The sequence below is a fragment of the Penicillium maclennaniae genome (assembly GCF_028827695.1).
Source record: "Penicillium maclennaniae strain IBT 15551 chromosome Unknown utg000007l:1.0-4884863.0:1.0-4888362.0, whole genome shotgun sequence".
NCBI classification, from domain to species: Eukaryota; Fungi; Ascomycota; class Eurotiomycetes; order Eurotiales; family Aspergillaceae; genus Penicillium; species Penicillium maclennaniae.
The window spans coordinates 2533196-2553635 of NW_026623219.1; the positions used below are offsets into that span (position 1 = coordinate 2533196).

At 51.3% G+C, this 20440-nt stretch overlaps 9 protein-coding genes across 9 annotated transcripts; 4 read left to right on the forward strand and 5 right to left on the reverse strand.

The window, feature by feature from the left end:
* Positions 1 to 980: 980 nt before the first annotated feature.
* Positions 981 to 3734, reverse strand: N7477_008165 (ribonucleotide-diphosphate reductase subunit RNR1; the record flags this gene model as incomplete). Its single annotated transcript, XM_056969828.1, has 3 exons — positions 981 to 3368; positions 3428 to 3585; positions 3716 to 3734. The coding sequence occupies 3 exons, from the start codon at positions 3732 to 3734 to the stop codon at positions 981 to 983; spliced, it is 2565 nt and encodes an 854-aa protein (XP_056819860.1).
* Positions 3735 to 4477: 743 nt separating this feature from the next.
* Positions 4478 to 5164, reverse strand: N7477_008166 (putative GPI anchored cell wall protein; the record flags this gene model as incomplete). The annotated part of the gene is made up of 2 exons (XM_056969829.1): positions 4478 to 4785; positions 4852 to 5164. 2 exons carry the CDS (start codon positions 5162 to 5164, stop codon positions 4478 to 4480), a joined length of 621 nt encoding a protein of 206 aa, XP_056819861.1.
* Positions 5165 to 6304: 1140 nt separating this feature from the next.
* On the reverse strand, positions 6305 to 7132 carry N7477_008167 (kinase-related protein; the record flags this gene model as incomplete). Its single annotated transcript, XM_056969830.1, has 3 exons — positions 6305 to 6571; positions 6592 to 6977; positions 7093 to 7132. 3 exons carry the CDS (start codon positions 7130 to 7132, stop codon positions 6305 to 6307), a joined length of 693 nt encoding a protein of 230 aa, XP_056819862.1.
* An 863-nt stretch (positions 7133 to 7995) lies between these two features.
* N7477_008168 (uncharacterized protein) lies at positions 7996 to 9297 on the reverse strand (the record flags this gene model as incomplete). Its single annotated transcript, XM_056969831.1, is given in 3 exon segments — positions 7996 to 8734; positions 8839 to 9267; positions 9287 to 9297. The coding sequence occupies 3 exon segments, from the start codon at positions 9295 to 9297 to the stop codon at positions 7996 to 7998; spliced, it is 1179 nt and encodes a 392-aa protein (XP_056819863.1).
* Positions 9298 to 9604: 307 nt separating this feature from the next.
* N7477_008169 (uncharacterized protein) lies at positions 9605 to 10078 on the forward strand (the record flags this gene model as incomplete). Its single annotated transcript, XM_056969832.1, has 1 exon — positions 9605 to 10078. One exon carries the CDS (start codon positions 9605 to 9607, stop codon positions 10076 to 10078), a length of 474 nt encoding a protein of 157 aa, XP_056819864.1.
* Positions 10079 to 10135: 57 nt separating this feature from the next.
* N7477_008170 (uncharacterized protein) lies at positions 10136 to 10851 on the forward strand (the record flags this gene model as incomplete). The annotated part of the gene is made up of 2 exons (XM_056969833.1): positions 10136 to 10623; positions 10686 to 10851. The coding sequence occupies 2 exons, from the start codon at positions 10136 to 10138 to the stop codon at positions 10849 to 10851; spliced, it is 654 nt and encodes a 217-aa protein (XP_056819865.1).
* Positions 10852 to 11485: 634 nt separating this feature from the next.
* On the forward strand, positions 11486 to 15726 carry N7477_008171 (serine/threonine-protein kinase; the record flags this gene model as incomplete). Its single annotated transcript, XM_056969834.1, has 6 exons — positions 11486 to 11671; positions 11725 to 11859; positions 11915 to 11944; positions 11995 to 12059; positions 12114 to 14410; positions 14465 to 15726. The coding sequence occupies 6 exons, from the start codon at positions 11486 to 11488 to the stop codon at positions 15724 to 15726; spliced, it is 3975 nt and encodes a 1324-aa protein (XP_056819866.1).
* A 627-nt stretch (positions 15727 to 16353) lies between these two features.
* Positions 16354 to 17646, reverse strand: N7477_008172 (ankyrin repeat domain-containing protein; the record flags this gene model as incomplete). The annotated part of the gene is made up of 1 exon (XM_056969835.1): positions 16354 to 17646. One exon carries the CDS (start codon positions 17644 to 17646, stop codon positions 16354 to 16356), a length of 1293 nt encoding a protein of 430 aa, XP_056819867.1.
* Positions 17647 to 19151: 1505 nt separating this feature from the next.
* N7477_008173 (uncharacterized protein) lies at positions 19152 to 20294 on the forward strand (the record flags this gene model as incomplete). Its single annotated transcript, XM_056969836.1, is given in 3 exon segments — positions 19152 to 19426; positions 19521 to 19799; positions 19811 to 20294. 3 exon segments carry the CDS (start codon positions 19152 to 19154, stop codon positions 20292 to 20294), a joined length of 1038 nt encoding a protein of 345 aa, XP_056819868.1.
* Positions 20295 to 20440: the final 146 nt, after the last annotated feature.

Below are 20440 nucleotides of genomic sequence, written 5' to 3' on the forward strand. Positions count from 1 at the left end.
TCTTGAAACTGAACATTCAATAGAAGACCTCGTCGCCGAATTATGGCGCTCTTTTGTACTTGTTCCTTTTCATAAGGCTCTGCGCATGAGTCACGGCGGCGACTGGAATAGGTAAGAACGATCAACTAGTCGCCTTTTAGTGTAAAAGCAATGTTAAGACACATTGTATTGTAAGATTCACCACTACGTCGAGTCAGTAGCATATTTCCACGAATTACGCAGGTTTCAACGAACTCCTTTCTGACTTGGCATCTAACCCCGCCCTGAGCACCAGAGTGAGGCTGAAAATAGGCCTGCCTAGGCAATCAATTTCCCATTTCAACGTCGCATCACCATAGCTCGGGGATGCCACAAATTCTTTTGGTTCTTCGCGCACATTCTGGCTAGATCAACGATGTCTACTTGCACGAGATTCCCGAAGGTAAAGACCTGTTTTTCACGTTTCAAAGTTCCGAGTGATACAGTACTCCAAAAAAAAAAAAAAGTCACAAACCTCTTGCTGGAGACCGAATATGGTGCCCGCTATATCTTATGAGCGAACGATTACTCAATTTCGCTTTGTGACCGAATCGGCTAAACGTTTCGCGTGTCGCCAGACTCACCGTCTCGCTCATCCTAGTCAGCCTCTGGGACAAACTCTCCCTTCAGTTTGGCTCGAGCCTGATACCGCTTCAGCGCAACCGAGTCAGGGTTACAACAGAACTTCTATCAAGACCAGCAGGGCTCTGGCGAAGTACTACGTTGTATGGGCAAGCCAAGCAGACGCGCACTGACTAAATTGTACGGTAAATCTACACCCAGGAAGACTCGAGGGAACGTCAAGGTCATTAAATTAACCAACATGAAAAGAGAAACCAGTCCACGCCATAACCATCGCAAGAGAAAAAGAAAGTAAAACCATCAAACTCATGATATAGATACAGAAATCACACGTGTGCGAGTCCAAAGCAAATAAACATCAAGATCGTCAAGGAAAGAGCTTAGCCCTGGCACATGAGACAAGCTTCCTTGTTCTCGATACTGCACTCAAGGACAGCCTGCGAGAAGATATCGCCCTTGGGGCCATCATCATCGGCGGCATCCTCAGTCGTCTCGCCGACTTCGAGGACGGGTGCGGCGACGATGGGCTCGGCGACGGTAGATACGACGTTGGCAACGGCAGCCTCAGCGCCGTTAGCGCGGGGCACAGCGGAGTACGAAGAGCTGGCGCCGCCAACGGTACGCTTCTTGTAGGAGGGGTTGGTGCGAGCGACGTTGGTGTCCTCAACCTTGAGAGCCTCCTGGTCGACGGTAAACTGAATGGGCGCAGAAGCGGCCATGGTACGGAGGTAGTACATGCCGGTCTTGAGACCCATCTTCCAACCAGCGAAGTGCATCGAGGTAATCTTGCCCATGGTGGGCTCCTTCATATGAATGTTCAGGGATTGGGACTGGTCAATGAAGGCACCACGGTCAGCGGCCATCTGAAGGATGGTGCGCTGAGAAATTTCCCAGACGGTCTTGTAGAGGGCCTTGATGTCGGCGGGGATGTTGGGGATGTTCTGGACGGAACCACCGTCGGCGATGATGCGGTTCTTCATATTGTCGGACCAGAGGCCTAGGTCGACGAGGTCCTTCAGGAGCCAAGGGTTGACGACCTGGAACTCACCGGCCAGGACACGGCGGGAGTAGATGTTCGAGGTGTAGGGCTCGAAGCATTCGTTGAAGCCAAGAATCTGACTGGTGGAGGCGGTGGGCATAGGGGCGACCAGCAGACTGTTGCGAACACCGGTCTCGGCGATCTTGGCCTTCAGGGAAGCCCAATCCCAGAGATCGGTGGGGGTGCGGTCCCACATGTCGTACTGCAGGATACCCTGGGAGACGGGGGAGCCAGGGTAGGTCTCATAGGTGCCGTGGATCTTGGCCAGATCGGAGGAGGCGGTCAGAGCACCGTGGTAGATGGTCTCAAAGATCTGGATGTTGAGCTGCTTGGCCTCAGGAGAGTCGAAGGGCAGACGCAGAGCCAGGAAGGCATCAGCAAGACCATTGACACCAAGAGCGATGGGACGGTGACGGAAGTTGCTCTTCTTGGCTTCGGGAACGGGATAGTAGTTGATATCAATGATCTTGTTCAGGTTGCGAACGAGAACCTGAACAACCTCGTGCAGCTTGCCAAAGTCGTACTCGCCGCGAGCAGCGTCAACGAAAGTGGGAAGAGCAAGGGAGGCCAAGTTGCAGACAGCAACCTCGTCAGGAGCACTGTATTCGATAATTTCAGTGCACAGGTTGGAGCTGCGGATAGTGCCCAGGTTCTTCTGGTTGCTCTTGCGGTTGCAGGCATCCTTGTACAGCATGAAGGGGTTACCGGTCTCGGTCTGAGCCTCGAGAATGGCATACCACAGCTTCTGAGCCTTGATGGTCTTGCGGCCACGGCCCTCCTTCTCGTACTTCTCGTACAGAGCGTCGAACTCGTCACCGTAGACATCGGCCAGGCCGGGAGCCTCGTTGGGGCAGAAGAGGGTCCATTCACCATTGGCCTCAACACGCTTCATGAACAGATCGGGGGTCCAGAGAGCATAGAAGAGGTCACGGGCACGAACTTCCTCCTTACCGTGATTTTTCCGGAGATCGAGGAACTCGAAAACATCCGCGTGCCAGGGCTCGAGGTAGATGGCGAAAGCACCGGGACGCTTATTACCACCCTGGTCAACGTAGCGGGCAGTGTTGTTGTACACACGCAGAAGGGGCACAATACCGTTGGATGTACCATTTGTTCCACCGATGTAGGAACCAGTAGCACGGATACGGTGAACGTTGAGACCAATGCCACCAGCAGTCTTGGAGATCATAGCACAGGTCTTCAGAGTGTCATAAATACCCTCGATGCTGTCGGCGCTCATATCAACCAGGAAGCAAGAGGCCAGCTGAGGCTGAGGGGTACCAGCGTTGAAGAGAGTGGGAGAAGCGTGAGTGAAGAACTTCTGGGACATCAAGTGATAGGTCTCAATGGCCTTCTCAATATCGTCACCGTGGATACCAACGGAGACACGCATCAGCAGGTGCTGAGGACGCTCGGCTACCTGGCCGTTGATACGGAGGAGATATGATCGCTCCAGAGTCTTGAAGCCAAAGAAGTTGTAGTTGAAGTCACGATCGTAGACGATAGCCGAGTTAAGCTCGTCCGCGTGTTTCATGACAATCTCATAGATATGTTTAGAGATCATAGGAGCGGGTTTGTTGTTCTTAGGGTTGACATAGTGGTAGAGGTCTGAGATGACCATGGAGAACTGCTTCTTGGTCTGCTTGTGGAGGTTGGAAACGGCGATACGAGCTGCCAGGATGGCGTAGTCGGGGTGTGTCACGGTCATGTACGCGGCAGTCTCAGCAGCCTTTTGGAGGACAATAAAAGTTAGCATAAGAGTCAACGAGGTGGTAGAAAACCACATACCAGGTTATCAAGCTCGATAGTGCCAACACCCTGGTAGACACCAGAGATGACTTTTTGGGTGATGGCAGCTGCATCGACGTGATCGGGGTCAAGTCCGTAACACAGCCTCGAGACACGAGCAGTGATCTTATCGAACTGAACGCGTTCTTTGCGTCCATCTAGGTGATTCCCATGTCAGTGATTGATCCTGACGTCGGTGGCAAGGCCTAGGAGCTTCCTTTCGTATACAAAAAGCGTCCTACCCGCGGCAAAGGCCACAAAGTTGCAGGCAGAACAGATGCAGCTTACCTCGTTTGTAGACGAACATCTTGATTGTGTATTTTGGAGGATGAAAGGAAGAACGATTAGAACAATAAGGGGGTATTAAGAACGTGAGATAGAGAGAATTGTGAGTGGGAGAAGGAGGGGGGATTGTCAAAAGGGAGGTGAGGGAGTAGCGGACGAGGGAAGGAAGAAAGAAGAGAACGGAGGGGCGTGGATATTTGATGTCGCCCGGGCAAACGCGTTTTTACTCGCGAATTTTCGTGTTTGGCCTAATTTGGTTTCCTTTGGTTACCGTGCTGAGTAATATTGAATCGCGACAGTCACGTGAAGACGCGACAAGGTGGATCATCGAAGCCATGCGCGGCTTCGGCCCTGCTATGTCCGGCGGAGAATGCCATTCCGGGCTCGAACGACTCTAAATTACTGTAGTAGCAGTCTCTAGCCTGAGTTTCCGTAGTAACTCGGTACATTAAAACCAGTGACCCTGGCATCACTGCAATGGGCATGTCCGTGCAGCTCTCCTTGCGGCTCACAGACTGCCACCAGATCTACATTAAAAGGGGCCGAAAAGGTTTGTCCGATTCAGAGTACGCCAAGCAACTGGATTTGCTCTAAGAATAACAAGCGGTGTGGGTTATGGATACAATAGCAGGCAAGCAAATTCATCGCAGTTCGAACCGAGACGAACCGAATCAGCAGAGAACCATAACACAAAGCATATCCAAGCTAATTATTTATGAACAGATCGAAAGTCATTTTGCAAGAAAGGTGATCGGCAAAATCGACTCAAAGCCAAGCGGCAATGCCGGCGAATACGGCAGCCCCGAGGAGCGTAGTTCCCGATAGCTGGCGGTCAGACACGGCGGCACCGGTGTGAAGAGCAGTAGAGGCCGAAGAGCTACGAGAAGCTCCAGAGCCAGTGCTAGAGCCAGATCCGGAGCCAGAGCTAGAGCTAGAGCCAGACTCAGACTCAGAGCCACTACCGGAGCCGGAGCCAGAGGTCGAGCCAGTAGCCTTGGAGCCAGAGGTCGAGACGGCGGTAGCGAAGCCAGAGCTAGAAGCAGTAGCGCTGCTAGCAGTGACGGAGGGGATATCTACCATTAAAAGTAAGTCAAGCGTGCAATTTCGAAATCAGGAACAGGTGGTGGGGAGATTCTTACCAACTTCGTGGCCGGCCGCGGTGCAGACGTTGGCGAAGTACTTCAGGGCCGCCTCGGCGCCGCTGCCGCACGAGTTGCAGATGGCAGTCTCAGTTTTCTTTGCATCAGTACCACAAATGGTGGCCAGATCAGCTGGGTTGTTGGTGTCACTGGAGAGATTTGTCAATTGTTGTTCGGGGACTGCCGAGTGTTGTTTATGGACATGGAGATGCGACCCCATAACAGACAGGACACAGGCCGGCGTTTGGTGGGCGGAGACGATGCTACCGAGAGCCACGAAGGCGAGAGCGAGAGAAGACTTGTTGAAGAACATTGTGAGAAAAGTGAAAGGAGCAGATTGAAGTTCGAGTTCGAGTTCGGGTCGGAGTTCGATTTAGACAAGATCGCGCAGCGAATCTGGTGAAGCTGGATAGTAGTTGATAGTTGAAGTAAGGACAGTGAGAGTGAAAAGAGTGGCAGCGACAAAAACGAGCGATCGCAAGTAGAAGACGACAAAGGGTGACGAAGGGGAACAAAAGCGGACCTCGAAGTGGAAGGCGCCCAGGAGTAGGGAACGGGTCTTAGCATGCAGTTTCAGTCCCTGGTAATCGGCGCGTTTTGCACCCTGTAAGATAGGGACTCCACTCACTTTTACTATGGGACATGCACTACCAAGTCCTTGTATGACACTAGTAATGGACGTGACAATTTCCCCACGATAGCGCTGGTCCCTGATCGGGGATAGCGTCAGGGACCCCTGTCCAAGCTCGTATTACAGCCTATCGACGTTCTTTATCGGATGGCTACTTCTAGCAATTACTGGCCAATTGATGCCGATGAATGTGACCTGTGATCTCAATCATTGTATCAAAAGATGGATTATGTTCATGCTACCAGTGTTGTTGTCATATTTCTAGTTTTCCCCGATCCAGAAGAGGATAAGGTAGAGAGTTTCCAAGACTCAAGCGGTCTAATTTTAGTCCGAAGAACCTCTACTCATCTCAAGGTTTGCGCGAACTATCTCATGTCCGTGGAACACTGGAAATTATTTGTGTCATGACGAAGTGATTCCGGGAAACCATAGATACAAGGGGTCTTGTATGACCGACAAACAATTGGTGCATAGCCCGTTTAGATGCACAGAATCTCGGCGGCATAAGAGACGGCTTCAAGGGGCCGCCACAATTCATTCACTGATTCATTTTTGATAGGTTTCTTGGCGTCTTTATGAAGCCTTGTTCGAAGCATCTTCCGCGATAGTTCTATAGATCCACTGACTATGAGAGCAGTTACACAAGGTATAAAAAACAGTATTGCCGACTTCGAGAATTTACCATATACCTTGGAGCAATCCGTATTCTAATACGCAAAGTTTAGATGAGAATTTCTTATTACCGATTGAACTTGACCTGTATTGTCTTTCTATAAATCGCCTTTGCGCCACAAATGCCCAAAATCTAGCAGGCAAGCAAATCTACAACTTCTCCCAAGCAGGATCATATATACTGGAAATAACCTCCTGCGCCTCCAATCTGTTATCCACAATCTCTCTCCCATTTACCAGATCATTCTCCCTCGCCCTCCTATCCGCCTCCTCCTCATCCCTCGCGATCCCCGCCTTAACATGCCTCTTAATTAACCTTTTTCTCGCGACCTCAAAATCCACATCCACAAACCACAGCTCATCCATCAACTTCGCCGCCTGACTCCATGGTTCCTTGTCGAGACTCAGATAATTCCCCTCAAAGAAGATAACCCTACTCGTCGCCGGGATGGGGATGTCGTCATCACGGGATCCTTTACCGCATGGTCAAAGCTAGGCGCGTAGATACTGTCCACTTTTGTTGTGAGAGGTTCTCTTAAAGACTGCACAAGAGCTAGGAACTTGTCGCCGTCGAATGTGAAGGCTGCACCACGGCGAGCGGCGGCGTAGACGGGGTCTGGCATTGCGGCGAGCTGGGCGCGCGTTAGGTGGTAGCCGTCCATTGGGAGAGAGGTGGCAATGGGAACGGCGTTGGGGTTCTCGGCGCTATAGAGGACATTGATTCGGTTGGCGACCATGCGGGCGAGTTCGGTTTTGCCGGAGCCTGGGATTCCGCTAATGGCGATCATGAGGCGGGCGTCAGGTGGGGTGGAGAGGAATTTGGCTGAAGGGGTTAGCCTTCGAGTTCCGCCGGGGTGGGTTGACTTGGTGGGATTGCATGGATCGCATGGATTGCGCAGTTGTTGGTTCAAGCTGGGGAGCGAAAGTAGGGTACTTACCCCAGGTCTTCTTGACCAGGCGTTCGACCTGTTCGTCCATAATTGGGGGTAAATTTGTGTGATAAATTTTGGCGTTTGGCTCGCGATGTCCGTCGAGGAGGGAATAATGACTCTGGATGGTGGGAAGTTGGCGGAGTGGGCGTTTTTGTCGCGTGCCCTAGTGGTACAAGAGTCCGGAGCAAGTCCTTTTATTTATTTCCGCAAAGAAGGTATGCAATTGACGCAATGACCGGAAAGAAGGGGCAAGCAGATTAATTGTGAGAGGACAAGATCGTTGTGTCGAGTCGGGGGTTCGTCTGTTCAAAATGCGCGATAACGAATCGGCGGGGCACGTTATGACTGATTTCCGGTGGGGACTTCATTGCTCCGAGGTCTACGTCACAAAGCCCCGGTCTTCGGCCCGTCAAGTTGAAGCTTGTAGAATGCCACGTCGGGAATGTGGTGATTCAAGGCTTTGATGATATTTAGATAACAGGGATAAGAATACAATTCCGCTCAACGCCTGTTAGACAGACTCGCGTATGGACTGGACCGTAAATCATTAAGTGATCATACTACTCCGTACGAGATTGAGATACTACAGGATCAAGAATAAGCGCTGGTTGTTCGATGTTCTCAAAGGATTCAAAATTTGCGAGTACATCATCAGATATAAACCTGGAATACAATCTCGGAAGGTGAGATGGAAGTCACCCCATCAGCCCATGCAAATGAGATGGACGCTGCAACCCGTGCAGCCCCAGCCAACTAGCTGATAGAAATCAAATATATGGGCCATAAAGATGGAAGAAAAAGTGCCCTTCCTATGTAGTACCGTGGTACGAAACCAGCCTTTGAACACCAGATAAAACATGTCTCAGAAAATGTTAATTCAAACACCACCATGGTATGAGAAAGAGAAAATCACTCGGCGCGATTTGTATCATTATCCTCGGCACTGGCACTTAAGCCACGGCCCATGGTGCGCGACAGGCCAGCGCCAGCCCACCAGTCATCAGGAATATCCTCACGGCGGGCAAGTCGGTCCAGAATGGCCTGCATCTGCTGGAGATCCGAGTCGCCCGAGTCTGAGAAAGAGAAGGAGATCGTGGGAATGGGAGGATGATTACTCATTGTCGAGGAAGTACCCGGCGAGCGGCGAAGTGAGAGCCGGGGTCCCGGTCCTATCATCCGGTGGTAGTTGACGGGGGTATCCTCATCATCCGAAGAGTAGTCACAAGGGTTTAGGTGATCAGGATAGGAATCGAGGGCAAGACGGATAGCGCGAGAGAATGGCTGTGTCTGCGAAGTGGTACCTAGAGAGCGGGAAGATGGGTTGCGTCGAGGGTTCGTCGTGGCGGCGGACGTAGATGAGAAGGAAGTGTCGGCGGAGGGCAGAGTTGTATCTGGAGTGATAGTCGAGAGTAAGGTTTCCCACGCGTCGTCGCTGTCGCGCTCTACACTAGGGCTGAGGCTGCGCTGGCGGTCACCTAGGCCATCAATGGCACTTTCACGGTGAGGCCGATCACGACCGCTGCCAGTGCGATAGTCTCGGAGCAAAACGGAAGGTATATAAGGTGGAGGGTCATGATTGCGACGTCTCAGGCGGGAAGACCGGGGGATGAGGGGGAGCGGAGACACGGTCGCCCACCCGCCAGGATGTCTGTTGGGGAATAGATCCCATTGTGTGATAGCCAGCCGCAGGAGCAAAGTTTGGCGTCAATGATGAATGATTCCACCCACCCGGAGGAGGGGTATCAGAGTCACGAATGGGAAGTTGGTGATTGGAATCGGTAGGACTTAGGATGCGGCTCAACGGATCTGGTCGGCGGTTGCCCCCCCAGGCGCATGCTACTGCGATTCAAAGCTTCGCGCCGACTCGAGTCAAGGTCCAATCCGTCTTCGCTGACACCCAGGTTCAATACAGGAGAGCGCACACTGAGCTGAGGCTCAGCAATGCCGCGTGAGATCTCATCGATGATATGAGAATGGAGAGATGACAGGACATTGCTGCGCGCGCGGGCGGAGCTGTGGCGTGACGGGCGACGCTGGGTGGGTTGACGCCGGATCGCGGATCGCGCAGCGGCGGAGGCGTCCTTCTCCCGGGCAGATTTAATATTCTCGGCCTCGGTGGGTTCGCGCCACATCCTGCGTTCTAAGTGAGTCGCGACGATGAGGTGGCGCGCATGCAGCGAACTGGGACAGAGTCACTTACGGAATACCCATTTTTGAAAGATAGAACTAAAAGAACGGAAGGGAATCGAGAAGGATGGATAAGGTAAGTTCACTCGACCCCAATGAGAGTGTTAGTGGGGATGGGGAAAGATGGAGCCAGATCGGAAGGGGAACGGAGACTGCGTTTATTTGGCTTCTGGAAGGCAAACACCCCGGAGTTGTTGCCTGAGGCTCAATTGAAAAGGCTGGTCAGAAAGTCACGTGTGGCGGTGATCGGTGTTCTCCAATGAGGAGCTACAATTATAAGCTGCACACTACATTCTGACTAGGACGACCCATCTTGGTCTATTTGCACGGGATGATTGAGCTAGGATTGAGTCGCGTCTCGAGTCTCCTTCAACAGAGCTCATTGACATGGAAGGCTATTCACATTGCAGGCACTAACGGTAAAGGCTCGATCAGTGCCTATCTCTCCCACCTACTGTCAAACGAAGGTGTTCGATGCGGCCGCTTCACCTCCCCACACCTAATCGACCGATGGGACTGTATTACAGTTGGCGAACGGGTGGTTCAAGAATCGTTGTTCCGACAAATCGAAGACCAAGTGAAGCTCCGAGACCAAAGGTTAGGCATTGGCGCATCCGAGTTCGAGCTCTTGACCGCGACGGCATTCGAAATCTTCAACCATGAAAAGGTCGAAGTTGGTGTCATTGAAGTAGGAATGGGTGGTCGTCTAGATGCGACGAATATATTGAGCGATGTTCTGGTCTCCGTCATCGCCAAGATTGGAATGGACCACCAAGCATTCTCGGATCTACAATTGAGGAAATAGCTCGGGAAAAAGCGGGGATATTGAAGCCTGGAGTGCCTTGCGTGGTGGACAATACAAATGAAGCAGCCGTACTGGGGGGCATTGTCAACCCGGATCCAAGAACTCGGTATCGACGCGACCTTCGTCTCCCCAGACAAAGCAGAAGAGCAGCTCCCGCCGCTGGCACAGCTGTTCCGAAAACTGGACCTTGAACCTCACCAGAAGGAAAATATGTGTAGTGCGGTTGCCGCACTTCGAATTGCTCTCTCCAACATTCGCCCTGAGGCCGATGCATACTCCTTACTTCCTCATTTGAGAGATGTCAAGTGGCCCGGTCGCTTGGAACTTATTTCTCTTCAGCCTCTTGTACTTCGCGAACAGCAAGTGCTGCTTGATGGTGCTCATAACCCACAATCGGCCGATGTCTTGGGCCGATACGTTGACCGCAAACTGCGCGCAGAAGCCGAGGGTGGGGTGACCTGGGTGATTGCAGCGTCGAGTGGGAAAGACCTTGCTGGTGTCTTCCGCTCGATAATTCGACCAGGAGACAGTGTTGCAACAGCGGAGTTCGGCTCTGTGGATGGAATGCCTTGGGTAAAGCCGACCAACGCTACTGAACTCGCATCAGTTATACAGGCCATCCCGAGATCGGGCAGGTGAAGAGCTTTGAAGGAGATTTGCTGCCTGCGCTTGAGTGGGCCAGCGCAATCTCTCAAGGCCGACCGCTTGTCATTGCCGGCAGCCTGTACCTGGTTTCTGATGTGCACCGTTTGCTCCGTGATTCGCGCCAATGATACCCTTGGATGTAATAGCGCAAATAGACGAGAATTTGGATGTTAATGATAATAAAGGATACATTTTCGAATGCTCCGGAATTGAGCAGGAAGAAGAAGAAAAAATGTGGAAAGAAGGAAAGCGCATACACGTAAAAGCGGCTCCGTAGGGCTGATCGGCGTCGAGCACAGCCGCTGCATGATGCGGCGAGCGGGTTGTGGAGAAGGGAAAGTTCAAAACAACCCATCACGAACATCCTCCTCGCGCCCCCGTCGCTACGACGATTTCACCCAGGCCCTTTTTTTGCTCTTGAACTCATTTTGCTGTTGGCGCGTCGACACATCAGCAAATCTCAGCTAGGCAGAGTTGAATTCTCATCGATGTGCGCTTGGTGAGACCATCAGCCACCCCATCACTTGCATACAGACGAATACCTATCGTGACGTTTGCAGAACCATGGGGATTTGAACACAGCTGAATTAACCATCCAAATCATCTCAGATCTGGCGGATATGATCACTACGACCGTTGTCATCGGCTCCTGCCTCCGTGCCTACCTTCGCCCCCACACCCATCACTTTGAAACCAGACCCCGGGACCGGCAATCGGATTGAAAACAAACTGGATCATCCAGAGGCCTCTCGACCATTCATGATGATATCTCGCTCTGGTGATGTGAGTGAGGGGCAGCGCCCCCTCACCCCCTCCAGGACGCCCGGCACGCCAATGAAGCCGCGATTGGCTCGAGTGCAAACAAGCCCAGCCAAGCGCGAGGAGAAGATCAAAGACGATAAAGTGATTAAGTCATCCGCGAAGGATGTTGCGGAGCTGAAAGATTATGTACGAATGGATTCTCCTGGCAAATCCTAGATAGTTGCTGACTGGAATACCAGCAACTCGGCGATTGTTTGGGGAAAGGTGCATTTGGATCGGTCTATCGGGCGCTGAATTGGAATACCGGAGAGACTGTTGCCGTGAAGCAGATCAAGCTGACGGATCTTCCCAAGAGCGAGCTGCGTGTTATTATGGTACTGTTGTCGCTGAATCGTGCCTTTGGAGCTCAACTGATTTGTGGCGTCTCAGCTGGAAATTGACCTCCTAAAAAACCTCGATGTAAGACATTGCCTTTGACACTTGCTGCGTTTGGACTAACCAAGATACAGCACCCGAACATTGTCAAGTACCAGGGATTTGTGAAGTCTGTTGAAACTCTGAACATCATCCTTGAGTATGGGCCCCTTGAATTGTGCGCAGTAGGGCGAAAAGACTAATATCAGTGCAGGTACTGTGAGAATGGCTCACTACATTCGATCGCAAAGAATTTTGGCCGATTTCCAGAGAACCTGGTCGGGTTGTACATGTCTCAAGTTCTTCATGGCCTTCTGTATCTCCATGAACAAGGTGTTATCCATCGAGATATCAAGGGTGCCAACATTTTGACTACGAAGGAGGGATTGGTGAAATTGGCTGATTTCGGCGTGGCGAGTCGGACGACTGGCTTGAGCGAATCGAGCGTCGTCGGTACTCCCTACTGGATGGCCCCCGAGGTCATTGAACTTTCAGGCGCAACTACCGCTTCCGATATCTGGAGTTTGGGATGCACGGTCATTGAGTTGCTGGAGGGAAAGCCACCCTACCATAATCTCCAACCCATGCCAGCGTTGTTCCGCATTGTCAACGATGACCACCCTCCACTTCCACAGGGGGCCTCGCCGGCTGTGAAAGATTTTCTGATGCAATGCTTCCAGAAGGATCCTAACCTTCGTGTCTCTGCGAGAAAATTGCTTAAACACCCTTGGATTGTCAATGCGCGCCGGACCGATTCCGTCATCCCCAAAAAATCCACAGAGTACGAGGAGGCTGTTAAGAGCGTTCAAGAGTGGAATGAGGCTTTGCGATCACCTAATGCGGGGACCTCTAGGAGAACAAGCAAATTTGACCCAAGCACGGCTTCCCTCCCTGGTGGTCGGAATACCTCGCTGGTAGATACCTTGCCCTCTCCCACCTCAATGAAGACGGCTGATCGGTTTCGATCGCCCGAATCTGCTGAAGATGACAATTGGGACAATGACTTTGCCACTGCGATATCTCCAAGCGCTCTTCAACTGCCTCACCTGCGGCCGCATGACAATTTTGGTGGTATGCTGTCATCAGAACGCCTAAAGGCCTTTGCATCGCTTGATGGGACCATGATGAGACCAGATGATAGCTTTGATGAGTTCGAAGATGCTCTAGAGAACGACTCACTGCAGACAATACGGCCGCTGCCCTCCAGGTCATCAGCTGTCGAGCCAACAAAATCTCAAAGTCCAACTCGACGCCAATCCGGCAGACCCCAAGCATCTGCTCTGCAGAATGTTCCTGTTTTAACCCAAAATCCCGTACCCCCATCGCGTCGAGCTCGTCCTGCTGTTCTTTACAAGGAAAATTCTGTCGAGGACTATACGGATTTGATCGCAGCAAACGAAGATGTCTTGGATTGGAAACTTGGTCCCATTCAGGAACCGGATGAAGACCCTGACTCTCCTACTCACGGGGGATACAATGCAATTGACGACGGTAGAAGTGGGCAACATCCCCAGTTGCGCAAACAGCTTTCTGTGAAGCGGGACCGACCTACAATTGAAATTCACAAATTCGCAGAGAACGAGAACGACGAGGACTTCTCGGATATCATTGGGGCTGATCAAGTCGCTCTGGACAAGCCGGAGAGCGAAAATGGCTCTGACAATAGCACCCTGATGCTGAACTCCAAGTTATCTAATAATTCATGGCTCGGAGACCAGGATGATGACGACGACCCCTTCGCGCAGTTAGAAGAGGGCTTTGATGAAATGGATCTGGAAGCTAATATAGCGCGTGACAAGTATGCACGTCTACGTAACCAAGTTGAGAGCTTAGTAGGCTCTTTGAAAACATCCCAAGACGAGGATGTCCTGGCAGAGATCTCTGAGCAGCTTCTCACTATCTTCTGTGATCTTCCAGAGACGAAGAATATAATCATGAGTGCTCATGGAATGCTGCCTATTTTGGAGATTCTGGACACGTCCCGACACCGGGATATTGTCTTCTGCTTGCTCAGAGTCGTCAACGCTATCATCTACGAGGACTACGAAATTCAGGAGAATTTGTGCTTCGTTGGTGGTATTCCCATTGTTAACGAGTTTGCTTCGAAGAAGTACCCTCGTGAGATTCGACTTGAAGCTGCTGCCTTTGTGCAGCAGATGTATCAAACTTCGACTCTGACACTGCAGATGTTCGTCAGTGCTGGTGGCCTGAATGTTTTGGTCGAATTCCTTGAAGACGATTACGAGGACGAACGCGATCTCGTTTTGATTGGTGTAAACGGCATTTGGAGTGTGTTTGAGCTGCAGGGCTCAACCCCGAAGAATGATTTCTGTCGAATTTTGTCGCGTAACTCTGTTCTTGATCCTCTATCTCTTGTTCTCAGTCGTGTTCTGGATGAAGACGCCGAGGTAGCAGAAGTCATCGAGGGGCGCATTGCGAATATTTTCTTCATATTCTCGCAGGCCGAGAATCATGTAAAGGAAATGGTGGCTGAGCGAACAGTCTTGCACCGTAAGTACAACCTGAGCTCTTTCAGTAATTTCAATTTGCTAATTTTTTTCCCAGGTGTTTTAAAAGAGTTGCGACGAATGTCACCTATCCACCAGATTACCATGCTCAAGTTCATCAAGAATCTTTCCATGCTTTCGACCACTCTAGACTCGCTGCAGAATTCCAACGCCATCGATGTGCTAACCGATCTGCTACGGTCGACAATGAAACGGGTTCACTTTCGCGAGGTCTCGAACCAAATTCTCAACACTATTTACAACATGTGCCGTTTGAACAAGTCCCGACAAGAAGACGCCGCACTCAATGGTATTGTACCATTGCTGCAGAAGATTGTCAATACAGAGCGACCTTTGAAAGAGTTTGCCCTCCCCATTCTCTGTGATATGGCACAGTCTGGAAAGGTTGGCCGTCGAGAGTTATGGCGGGATAAGGGACTTGCCTTTTACATCTCTCTTCTTGCAGATCCCTACTGGCAGGTGACTGCTCTGGATGCTATCTTCACTTGGCTCCAAGAAGAGACTGCTAAGGTCGAGGAGCACCTCCTGGACAATCGCCAAGACAAGATGTCTTTCACTGATGCCATCGTGCGATGCTTGACATTGTCGAAAGCGAACTCATTTGAGAACTTACTCGAGCCTCTGCAAAAGCTTCTTCGATTGAGTCCCCCGGTGGCATCCACACTTGCGCGTCCGGATCTGTTTACCAGACTCGGTCAAAAACTCCACCACAATAAAGCTGCCGTTCGATTGAACCTTCTGCGTATCATTTCGAGCATTTGCGATTCCAGCGAGCAGCAAGGCGGTCTGCTCGCCACTTATGGCATCTTGGACGCCATCAGAGAACTTGAAAACGACCCAGCCATTCTAGTCAGAGACATGGCCGGAAAGCTGATTCGATCAAGTGACCTGAGTGAGTCCTACGGCCTCAAGCGCAGACCTACAAGCCGGAGGAAGAGCACCTCTACGACCCCGCCCAATCCTTTCTCCGGCTCAACTCCCTCAACCCCATCCTCGAACCGCACAAGCCAATCTAGAGCATTCCTCGAAGGCCAAGCCACACCCCGGCATCCACGAAACGCCCTCAGCGGCTCATCTCTGGCCTTACGACCTGGTAGCCGGGACGGCGCTCCTTTCATCTCTGAACCCTGCCATGAACGGCTTAACCGGCAGTGCGGTGCCACGAACGCGTCTCTCACGGGGCATATCCTCCAACCGACTCTCGCATGTCGAGTTACTGGACGACGATGGGAAAGCACCCAACTCACTCAGTCGTCGACCCTCAGTTATTCCACGGCGGCGAAAACCTACCATTGCTGATTCCGATTGGACATGAGGGACTCATTCTTTTTCTGTCACACTATGATATCTTTTCCTTTGTTCTCTCTTTATCATGGCGTTGTGAACTCCTGGTGGCAAGGGGTATTGGTTTTATTTCTTTGTCAAAAGGTCTTTCTCCTTTTTTTCTCTCCCCTCGCTATGATGGGCACTGGATGTCGCACACAGGGAGACTACATAAACTTCTGAATGAGACATAATTACTTGCATACTTTTGATCATCTCCGGGGCTTCAGTGGCATGCAAATTTGGTGTCTGAAGGAATCGCTCTTCCGCATACAACATTAGATTGAATTCCCTTACGACGCGCTCGTTCCGACCTATATCTTTTGTTCTTGGGGGCGAAAGTACAACGCCACGACAGGTCTTTGTTACCAAATATCAAATAATTGTAGGATCCTGTCGAGGCTAGTGAACTCAATGTTGTACCATGTTTCTCATAATTGAGCTTCCTTGAGTTCTCACGTATGATGATTTCCTGAGGTTTTTAATAAGTGACGACTCAGTCTCCTTCAACCCAGATTGCCATTTCGGCGCTATACATCATCTACAGTCAATCGTTCTTCCCTTTTTCTTGCGGCAGATACAAGTGCAATCATAAGGCTGACCCTAATCAAACTCATTCTCAACCAAGAGGGAGGAAATAATCTCGGGGGAGTCCACATCAAACCCAGCATCCGAGAATTTCTTCATGATAGCGGCGTTACCCTGGACTGCAGCTGAAACGAGGGCCTTGTGGTGTCCCTCATTGCCCGGTCGAAGTTTGATCTTGAAGTGTGACAGCACAAGCTCAAAGGCATCCTCGCCTCGATCCACAGCATCTTCAAGGATGTCTTCAACTTCTTCATCTACCTCCTCATCCACTTCTTCGTCGCCTTGAGGAAAGTACTGCTCGAGTAAGCACTTGAACACGTCGAGGGTTTCGAAAGAGTGCAAAGCATCATGATTGAAGGCAACATCAAGGTCGTCATCCGGTGGCAGCCTGGAGCCTATCTGAAGCAGAAGCACTGTAATTTTGGAAAGCTCCTCTGTGCGAGGTACGGGGCACTCCATGACTTCTTCCAAGGGATGTGAGCGCTGGCTATTTGGGTCTGCTCCATAATCCAGCAACAGCTTCACCATCCCAACTCGACCTCCTCTAATGGCTGCGCAAAGGGGCTGATGTAGCTCTTGATCTGGAGTCCGCTGGGAAAGGCAGCCACCTTCCTTTAGATGTTTCATCAGGTCTTCCAAGCCTGCTGCTGCTGCTCCAAGCACGAGATGTCTGTATTCATCCCGGCGGCCCCTTCGAATTGCTTCATCCACATCAATTCGCTCCAACAGGAGCTTGGCAAAATCAGGAGAGTGAGGCGCGACCAAATTAAAGAGTTGAAATGCGCCGATACCCGATGGCAAGAGACTCGGTTCTTCTTTGAGGAGGAACTCAGCGACCGCTGTATTGCCACTATGAATTGCACTCTGAAGCGGGTTCGGGACGTAATCGGTCAATTTGAGATCTGGCTTTGCCTTCATGAACATTTGAAAGAGGTCAAAATCCAGCGACGCCGCACAGGAAGCTGCCGAGTCACCTTGAGGGCCAAGCTCATGAGGATTACACCCTCTTTCAAGGAGGAGCTTGACAACCGGAATGTGCTTGTTCAGCGTAGCCAAGAATAGAGGCTGGCCGATTATGCTATCGTCGTCCGCGATGACATTGTATCGATATATATCGGTGAATTCAAGATCGACTCCATTATCGGCGAGCACTCTAACCACTTCTTCGTGGCCGTTTTCTGCTGCCGCAGTCAACGGATTCCCAAAACAGGTACTCATCTTGTGGAATCCGGTCCGTGGATTAGGATCAACGCCAAATTCGAGAAAGACTTTGACCACATTCGCATGGCCGTTCTGCGCAGCCAACATGATAGGCTTCCATGACTTTTGACTGGAGTTCGGTGGCACGCCGGCCTTCAACAATCTCCTTACGCAAGCTTCCTTTCCATGCTGTGCGGCCCAAGCAAGTGGTGGGACGCCACCGAGTTTTCTTAAATTTGGTAGAGCTCCCCGATAAAGCCGAGGGTTTAATAAAGCATAGAAAGTCCGATTCGTTTGGCAGAACCAATTGACCTCGTTCTCATCGAGATATCGACTTACCCCCCAGTATCAGCTCGGGGGGAATATCGAGAAGACTCGGCATGGTTGGAAGAGTGATGCAGAGGCGGAAGAACAAGCGTCAAATAAGGCCGACGTCTGAAGATGCGGCCCCACTCTTGTCAAGATCGTATCTCCGCTGCCTATGAGCGGCTCGAAATTAAAACCTCGTTCTTCTTAGCCTTCACAAGACTCGAGCAGTCTTGTAATTGTTAGGCGATACTTGGAACAGTCATTATGCTTGTATACTTGGCATTGGCCAGCTAACTGTCGGCCTCAATAGCTCCGCTTATAGCTTTCCCCGTTTTCTCTTCCATTTCCTGCAGGTTTCCTCTCTCTTCCCTTTTTTCTACGATCTTCCAAACGACTTTCCAGCTACCGTGGCTCCATTCTTATCAATATGGACATTATGCGCTCATCATGCCCTGGGGCTGTTTACAAACAACCACAGTAGAAAACTCGCCGTAAACTCTGATATAGATTATCTGGTCTCCTTCTGTCTCCCAAACGGCTCTTTAGGATTCCAGCCAGTCATCAAGTGGCTGTGTATAGAAATCCGATCTCTTCATATAGTCGCTTATTACGAAGTCAGGAATGGGTATTACTACACTGGCGATCTGCTTCACAAATTGAGGCTACGTTATGTCGTCCACAGGTGGTAATGACGTCCAAATAGCCAGCGGATCGGAAGTCTGGTTCGGAGGTTGATGATCCGCCTTGCCTTTCTCTACGAGCTCCGTGAATGTGGGTACCACTCTGGGCAATGCCCCTCTCTAGTTCGCACGGTCAGTTGGGCGCTTATTTCCGCCTATCCTGTAGAAAGGCATTAGGTTACGATAAAGAGAATGATGGCGTGGAACTAAATAGAAAAGTTCTTGGATGGGTTGATTGAGTAGATAACGGTCCTTATACCTGCAAAGAGAGGAAGAGAGCCTTGAATTTACTTTGGAGCAAAGAGGAGGCCTAGTGCCGTTATCTAATCTGATGATCAGCTTGCCCTCGTGAGCAGTCGAATACCTCTCTTAATCCCCTGACTTGGACAAATATGGAAATTGATTGCTATCAAAGATCATCTCCAAGAATTCACAGGCACCTTAGTCTCTAAAATTTTCACCGTAGAACACAGGTGGTGCCTATCTGTCCGTGAGCTCCCCGATGACGCCACTCCCCGATCTGCCGCACTTCGCACTTCACACTCCACCACCTCTCAACTCCTGCAGCTGCCCTTCCTCCGCTCCCCTTCTATGTGACCAAGATCTACCATCTATAACAGGGCAATGCCATCTTCACGCACAATCACTTTATTTCTCCACACTCCGGCGCCCGGAGTTGCCTCACCATCGCTGCACACGTGCCCCTTCCGCTCATCCTCCATCCAGCATGGCACAGCCCACAGGCGACCCCAACCACGACCACAGCACAAAGCCCGCTTTGATCTAAGGTCACAGCCATCCATCGCATCATTCTCCTCCACGACAGCCCGATATCGGGACCAAAACTACTATGAAATCCTCGACCTCCCTCCAACCGCCACAGCAGTAGAGATAAAGAAGTACGCCACACCAACCTCCCTCTACTCCCGTGCCCCTCTCATATCCCCCCCCTACATTACAAACAACCCAAGCATCCAACCTGACACACGCTAGAAAATTCTACGCCCTCTCCCTCCGCCACCACCCGGACCGCAACCGCAACGATCCCGACGCCTCGCAACGCTTCGCCCGGATCTCAGCAGCCTACAACACCCTCGGCAACGCCAACAAACGCGCAATCTACGACCGTGACCACGGCCTACACATCCAACACACCCCCCCCAACAGGGAGCCACAGCAGCCACAGCGCAAACCTCCACAAAGGCTACGCCGGCTCACGACCACCCTCCGGCCTATCCAAACGCCGCGGCACATTCCACGGCCCACCACCCAGTTTCTACGAGCAAGGCGGATACGGCAGTACAGGCCGAACGGAAACCGGATCATGGACAGCCGGTGCGGACTTTGCGAATGCCGCGTCTACCAGAGGCGGGAGTTCGAAAAAGGAGAGATCCGGAGCACTACGAGGGATTCATTGATCGGAATCCCTTGGGACATTTTAATGCGAGGGGACATTTTAGAACGCAGAAGGCGGAGGATCTGAGGAGAAGGGATCGGTATGTTCGGGCGAAACAGGCGAGTTTGAAGGAGGACGGGGCACGGGATACGAGTTCGAAGGGGGAGATCAGAGTTCTTAGATTGGTTACAGTGAGTGGGATACTGATTATTACGGGATTACTTGGGGGCTTTGTGCAGAGGGTCATGCCTACGGGGCCGGCTGTGACGCCGCAGGATCAGGCCAAGGCCAAGGCCAAGGCTAAGGCTGCTGCTGTTTCAGCGGAGCAGACGAGGAGGAGGGATGCCCAGCCTCAAACTATGTCGGGGTGAATAGATCTGGCTTTGAACCTTCCGGTTTGCAATAAGCGTTAAGCCGAGGATCCTCTTCGATTCTCTAGCTTGGTTTTATACCTCTTGGACAGCTACGAAATACACGCATAAGAAAAATCGCATCTAAAATACAACTACTGTATATG